The following is a 7,202-nucleotide window of genomic DNA, read 5'->3' as shown; positions in this document are numbered from 1 at the left end:
CGACCTAATGCAAAAACGGTTAAAAAAACGAAACAATGGCAACATTTTTTTTTCCAGGCAATGCCTGGGCTGGCTGATGAAGACTACCATCCACAGCATCATGGAGCTCCTCTGCTCCTCAATTATAACCGAGGATTCGTCAGGCTAAACAGCGGCTCCACAATTACCACAGCGTGCCACACTCTTTCTTTTTTGTTTTACACACACATCACACATCACACATTTCACACATTTCAACTGAACTTTTACGCTGCATTCATCTGGGCTGATTCAGCGATATATGACTTCAATCCTCTGCCTTCCATGTTGTATTACTCCCCGACTCTGTTTTGAAATGGTTGATAAGTGACGTGTCAAAGACTTAGCAGCCTATCCGAAAACAAAAAACCTTCTGCGCCCATTCAGCAGCGGTGTGTTTCACACCCCCGAGGCCTGATACCATCTATTGAGAGGTTGTGAAGAAAAGGTGAGACCTGGCACTGCAAGTGAAACCTCGATACCTCCTGTGCGGAGTCACGGAGATGATTCACGGGAGAGTTGGCGGCAGTGAGGCTGCTGGTGGAATGCAAACATGCGCTAGTGTTATACACTGAAAGCAAGGAGGGATTTTGCTCCCAAATCTGGTCCGCTCAGCAGCTGGCCCTACTTGGTAATGACCCTGCCCTGCTCTCAACAAGAGCAGCTTTGCTGCGTCTACTTTTACGAATGCCAAGGAAAAAAGGGGAAGTGATAAATGGAGCAGTGACTGAAGTAACCCAATCTCCAGGAGGGAGAATTAGTCAGCAAGGAAAAGACTAGTACGTGTTTTGCGGTCATGTGAAATGTGAAGAGAGAGAGAAAGAGGAGTGGCATGGGGGGGTGATGGTAGAGCTGCTACTCCTCTCCCTCATGCAGACTGTCTTCAGCCTGGAGTTGCTTAAAAACGTTTTATTTTTTAACCTCTCTGCTAAGTTTCCAGCCTGACGATGTCAGGGGCATGTGGGATCTAATGTGGAAGTACTGCATTTCAGTTCGGACGATAAGGTAGGGGGGGATCCTGTTACCGAGCTCCAAAAGCATGATGGTGTACTGCTGGGAGAGCCATAAGCTTATGCTGGTCTGTGTGCCGGGGGGAACTCTGAGTCTGTTTTTAATATAGTTTAAACCTGTATTAGACCTGGAGGACTGGATGCTTGCAAGGTTTAAAACACAGGCGTTATGGTTTGCCATCTGTGGTTATATTCAAGTGACTGTTAAGGAATGTACAGTACTGACTTCGTAAAAGTTTGTGAAAGCAGCTGTGATGTGTAGATCCCCAAGATCACGAACATGATCACCAGCTAAAAGGCTCTTTCAGTTTGGATTGCAGCTGAAATTTTGTTCAGAGTGTCAGTGAAGAGTGACATCAGAACTTCTCATCTTCAGCCGGCTTGTTACAGCCCAAAAACCCAAATGCATATAACTTATAAAATATGGGAAATGTTTACATTAAGGAAGCTGGATTCAGCAAACCCCTCATCATTGGTTGTATACATTTTGTCCACCAGGTGTGATCAGTTCAGCCAAATACCTTTTTTTTTTAGAATATGTGTCAGTGTCAGCGTCAAATTGTTCTATTATCTGCAAGAAATAAAATGCTTTAGTTTTCCTTAAATCATCTCACGACCTCCCGGGGTTTCTGAATTCTGGCTTAAACGATTAATCGATTGTTCAAATTGTTGCGTATTGCAATACATTTTCTGCTGATTGACTATTTGATTATTGGACTGATTGTTTAAGCATCTAGTTCAGATGAAAACGTCCATTCTTACAGGACCTTCATGCTACAGCAGATGACAGGAAGATGATGTACTTCCATGTGGTGTTCAATCACAAACCGTTCTATCCGTGTTGTTGGGGAACAGTGTACCGTTTGAAACGGGGCCATGAGAGGAGCAGTAGTATTGGATGGGTTGAGCATTAATGGTTCCACACAGTCACGTCACCACAGACAGGCTAAAATTAGTGGCTAGAGCAGCCTGAGTCAGCAGGAGCCAATCACCATTCATGAACTCCTCTGGTCTGTAATTCCAGTCTCCGTGGGTCGGAGTTCATGCATTAATGCAGAAAATGTTCCTCCCTCCCAGCGAGTCCAGTCCTTTTATTGACTTCCTGATCCCCCATCTGGTACGACGACGTGTGTACGCCGTCTTGTGTAACTTGGCCTTCTGACATTATTTTCCATCTCTGCTGATTTCCCACGAAATGCCACAGTTTTATGTTTTTTCCTCTTGGCTCCTGGGGGGGGGGGGGGCCCTTCTGTCTGCTTTGCTAAAAATGACCACATAGCCACTCACACATGCAGAGAGGAGCTAGAGGTCTGGAATCCAGTGTGTGGTATTTTTAAATGATCCTTGTCCGTATACTTCGTGTCGCCATACACACACGGCCCAAGTAGTTAAAGCTGATTTCCATTAATTGCATAACAAGCGCTAAACACAGCGATTATCACCTCATAACGTTGTTTTGGCTAACATGTTGGCAAACAATTACCTGTTTGCCCCTTCAGACACCATAGAGACACGCTCAATATTCACTCCATAAAATTCGAAAAAAATATATTTCTGTCTCTATAGCTGCTAAATGCTAGACCATGTTCACAAGTTATTCCATAACTTTGTCTTCTGTTTGGTCATGGGCATGTCGTCTACAGTGTGTTGATACAGCTTTGTTTTGGAGGAAACAAGGTTGATGAGAGTGGAGTTTGTGGGCCGAAAAAACAAAACAATGAGCTGAAAGAGGCTAAAACGTTACTGAGAGCTAAGTGTAACTGCAGATCCATTGTTGATGTACAACAACTGATTATTGCACTTTTAAAGGGGACACATTGTTCTTTTCAGGTTCATACTTTAATTTGTGGTTTCTAGAACATGTTTATGTTTTAAGTTTTTCATATGCCCCCATCATTATTGTGCTTTTCCCTGCGATTGAAGAAATATGTGGATTTAAGGTATTCTTAAGTCAACCACCAACAACCTGTACAGCTATGCTTCATGTCATTGTTCTGTTTTTGTTGGATGAAGTTACTACCAACACATTCTTTATTCCTCCGACAAAGTTCTGATCGGATCAACTTACTGCAACGATTCTCATAATTCTAGACCTGTTTGAATAGCTGGACATATGGGAGAGGTGGGCGGTGATTTAGAGCTCTCCGACCGGCCTGTGCGGTTGTCGTTTGATCAGATGTGAGCGACGGCGGCGTATCTAGTCGACAGAAGCAAATAACCGCCACGACTGCCAGCAGATTCTCAGGTTGAAAACTGTTGGGGAGAACCAACCAGGAAGCAGGGCTACTGTTCTCAGCCTGCTTTACACACCTTTCGCGGTGCTGCTGTTGTTGAGGCTGACAGATTGACCCTCTGATAGCACTCCTCTCTGAGCTGGAGAGAGAGATGACGGCGGCATCGTCTGCCAGCAGTGCATTCCTGAAGACGGGAGTCATACCGCAATAACTCTCCTCTTCTCACATGGAGGTCTTCCTCTCCTCTGACCCGCTACTCTGTTTTTTCTCCCAGCTAATGCTTCACTACATACCAACCCCATCTGTGTGTGTGTGCTCTTCACAAGCTTTACTGGAGCTGTTTTTGTAATAAAGCTCGGTTTTATGACAGAGGCTGGCTCTCGCTCTATTGTACCACTGTTTTTTTGTTTTCAAAAGGCTGTGTGCGTGCAGGCCCTTTTTAAAAAAAGGTTTGCCAGTGAAACAGTAGAGGCCGGGGAACCTGATCTGGCCATTCCTACTGGAAAGCCAAAGGAGCACGAGGTATTATTTATTTATGTCAGAGGCTCAGAGTTAAAGCTGCCAGTTTGGGGTGACCCACGACTCACTAGTCTTGTTTTGTCCGCCTCCCCGAGGAGAGAGGAAGTAAAGCGGCAAATCGGCCGGTGTCTCGACCCCTATCCCGGCCTCCTGGCACGCGAGCAAACATCGGCGGATCAGAGCCGGTTTCATCTACGAGCAGATGTCTGGTGCGTCGTAGCCAGGTCGCCTGCTGGAAGCAGTCGGGTCAGCCGTCGGGTCAGCCGTCGGGTCAGCCGTCGGGTCAGCCGTCGGGTCAGCCGTCGGGTCAGCCGTCGGGTCAGCCGTCGGCGGGACCTCCCCTTCGTACGGTAGCTGGTGAAGAGAGCGGCAGTGTCATCTCAGGAGGAGCGGAGAAGCTTTTTTAAACACAACGCAGAGAGCCGAAGACGTCTGGTGAGTGTGGGTCTGAGTCACCGCTGGTCAGCCGCACAGATATTATTACACGTTTACTGGCTCGCGCTGTCGAATCACGTGAATTACTTTTGTTGCTTGCTCAGAAAACCGCAGACTGTCTCCTCTCATGCTCCAATTTTTACGACCTGTGTCAGTGAACCTGATGTCTGTGTCCAATTGACTACAAGGTCAATTTATTTCAGCTGCCATTCCTCAGCAATTTCACACTTTTGGTCTTTAGTATGTGGGGAATTCTTCTCATCCTGGCTAGGGTTGTCTTGTAATGTAAAAGTTGATTTACCTCGACTTAGTGTCTCCACACACAAAGCAGGTCAGGCCACAGGATGTTACAGTAAAATGTTCTATCCATCTGTACACCTTTCTATGGAATTTGCACACTTTTGATGACTTTTATCACACAGAGGATAGCGTAAGCTCTGCAGAGTATAGTGCTTTATTGTTGCCTGTTGTTCGTGTGTCAGTATTATAATCGGCTGTTATCAATATTTCAGTGTTGCAGTGTCTTGTTTCCACCTGTAATATGATGACTATTGAAAGGTCTCTTTTTCTCTTTTCCCGGTCTGTCAATAGCTTTGTGGTGTGTTCATTTGTGCTTAGTGAGCAGAAAATCCAAACCACTCGCCTGAAAATCTTTTGGCATTGTACGTTTCTGTAAACCACAGGATACGTTGAATGTTAACGTTTCCGAACCCCAAGAAAAGTTTGATAAATGTGTTTTCATAACAGCCCCGTATAACACTTGGAATAGCACAATTCTACATGGTTAACAGTGTGAAAATAATAACAACGTAAACAACGTAGCCTAACAACCGTTACGTCACTAGCGCAAATAAATAACGAGCCCCCATAGAAGACTTTCTTACGCATTGTTACTTAACTAGCATAACAACTTTAGATAACACAACGTTGCCTCAAACAAAGTTGCGTAACACGACATTACATAAAAAGCATAAAGTCAACAGTAGTAGTTATAGTAGCATAACAGGGTGGCCCGACAACGTACCATGACAACGTAGCACGACTAAGGTTAATATATATATAAATAATGTTAGCGGGCGTTCTTATGTAGTGTTATGTAACAAATGTACCAATGTTATATAACATGGCGTAAAATCAATGTTAACTTTTTTCACCTGGGACACGAAGAGCGGTCTCCTTCATGAAGGTCCTGTGTTTGTTTTAGCCAACCAGCTCCCAACCGCCTTTAGTGGACTGCATTGCTTGCTACACTCATTATTATACCACGTAACTTTCAATAAAGCTGCTCAATGTACGACGTCACTTGCTCTGACCAAATGCAGAAAAGTCCACGTTCAACATTTCCGTGGTTTGCAGCAACATTCCAATACCGGAAATGTTTTCCTGGCGACTGGACTGGAAAATCTCTGTACATTCGAATGTCACTTAGACATGCTGCCACTTGCGTTTTTTGTACACATACAGCCCTCAAGTCCACTTCCTGCAGTATCAGGAGATTAAGCCATAATGTTTTCGGTTCGACAGAAACATCATCTCCGTTTAGTGCTCTGGATACATGCTTGGATAGAATTGTAATGGATTGAAATTGCCATAACAATGAATAAATGTCGCCATAATAACTCGGATGTCATCGTAGCGCAGGGAACTGCTGCACTCGGCGTCTCTTTTAATCGCTGTCAGGTGCTATAATTGGCCGGTCCCAGCATCAGTGGTGACCCGTGGCTCGGTCAATAATGACAGGACAGTGGCTGGGGCAGGCAGGGACGCAGCCGCCACCTGGGGTCCTCATTTATCTTTTATGCATTTCAATGAGGCCGAGCTCATCCAACATTAATGGCCACAGCGGCCCTGGGCGCAGATCACTCTGTGTCAGCCCGTGATGGGGTCTGACAGTGGTCCGGGGGGGGGGGGGGGGGGGTACCCACGACCCGGCCCTGGCTTCCCTGTGACTTCACCCTGACTCTGATAACAGCAATGTGACACCTGCTAAAGGCACTCTGACGGATTAGAGACACAGCCGTGCTCCCACAGTATCTAGCAAACCATTTAACACGTAAAGCTATTGGCCATATTCGCCATGACCTTTCTCTTCCAAAGTGCTTCTCCCAGTATGGCATCAGAAAGTCCATTATGTTCTCCTCAGGAGAAGAGCTCCGCCTCCACCTTTGTAAATCCAGAAAGGATTGCTGAGTTCAAACAGCTGGAGGTAGCGCATGCCAGATTGTGACTGTGTGCATGCATAACTAACCCCAAAACACAACATGTGTGGATTTCCACTGAAATGCAGTGTGACCGAGGTTTTCCTCATTAGAACAGAGAGTCCCCGCCGCCAAACATCTGGCTGGCCACGTGTGCACTTTATAAAATACCCGTTGTTTGAGTGAAATCTTTTCCCCAAACCAAGTCAAGAGAAGGGGTTTTGGAGAGGAAACCCAAGATGGTCTTTTTAAAATTTAAGATGATTTCGAAAGGCTCCGTCTTCATTTTGAAATCCAAACAGTGTGTTGTAGCCTTTATAATATAATTCTTTAAAGCATTTGTCGACCGATCGTCCCCAAGAAACTGCTTCCAAAAGGCTTTCTGTAATTTGATCCAAAGAAAACACATCAAAGTTTAGTTTACCAAACACAACTAGATGAAACAAATTGTTGTTTTTTATTACAATAATGTTCACATAAAAATGAAATGAAAATACTGACTAACTGTTTGCCAGCTATTTAACCCCAACACCAGCTCTGTCAATATCACAACAATGCTTGCTCATAATGTGCAGCCCCATGGCTGATCAGTGGGGGGCTAATGGTTCCTGGAGCACCTCCTGCTACTCGCCCACGCCCTTTGGCCAAGCATTCTGGGAAAGTATCCATCACTGGCAGTATTTATTCAGGGGGGGGGGGTGGTTGTTCTCACTGTTTAATTGTATCAGCCAGGAGCTGCAGTTATGGCCAGTAGATGGACCGCTGGAGGTGAGGCATGTTGTTGGTGA

The 7,202-nt window shown here is 45.4% G+C and overlaps 1 protein-coding gene across 1 annotated transcript in view; it reads left to right on the top strand.

Moving 5' to 3' along the window:
• Positions 1 to 920: 920 nt before the first annotated feature.
• Positions 921 to 7,202, top strand: part of iqsec1b (IQ motif and Sec7 domain ArfGEF 1b) — a 60,740-nt gene continuing 54,458 nt past the window's right edge. Inside the window, exon 1 of the mRNA XM_079265498.1 lies at positions 921 to 1,023. Within this exon, the coding sequence (XP_079121624.1) occupies positions 977 to 1,023 (47 nt within the window). The 5' untranslated portion in view covers positions 921 to 976. The remainder of the gene's footprint in view (positions 1,024 to 7,202) is intronic.

Source organism: Melanostigma gelatinosum (assembly GCF_949748355.1).
Source record: "Melanostigma gelatinosum genome assembly, chromosome: 3".
Classification (NCBI taxonomy): Eukaryota; Metazoa; Chordata; class Actinopteri; order Perciformes; family Zoarcidae; genus Melanostigma; species Melanostigma gelatinosum.
Note: the sequence above shows the minus strand (reverse complement) of the source record. Positions and strands in the feature narration are given on the sequence as shown.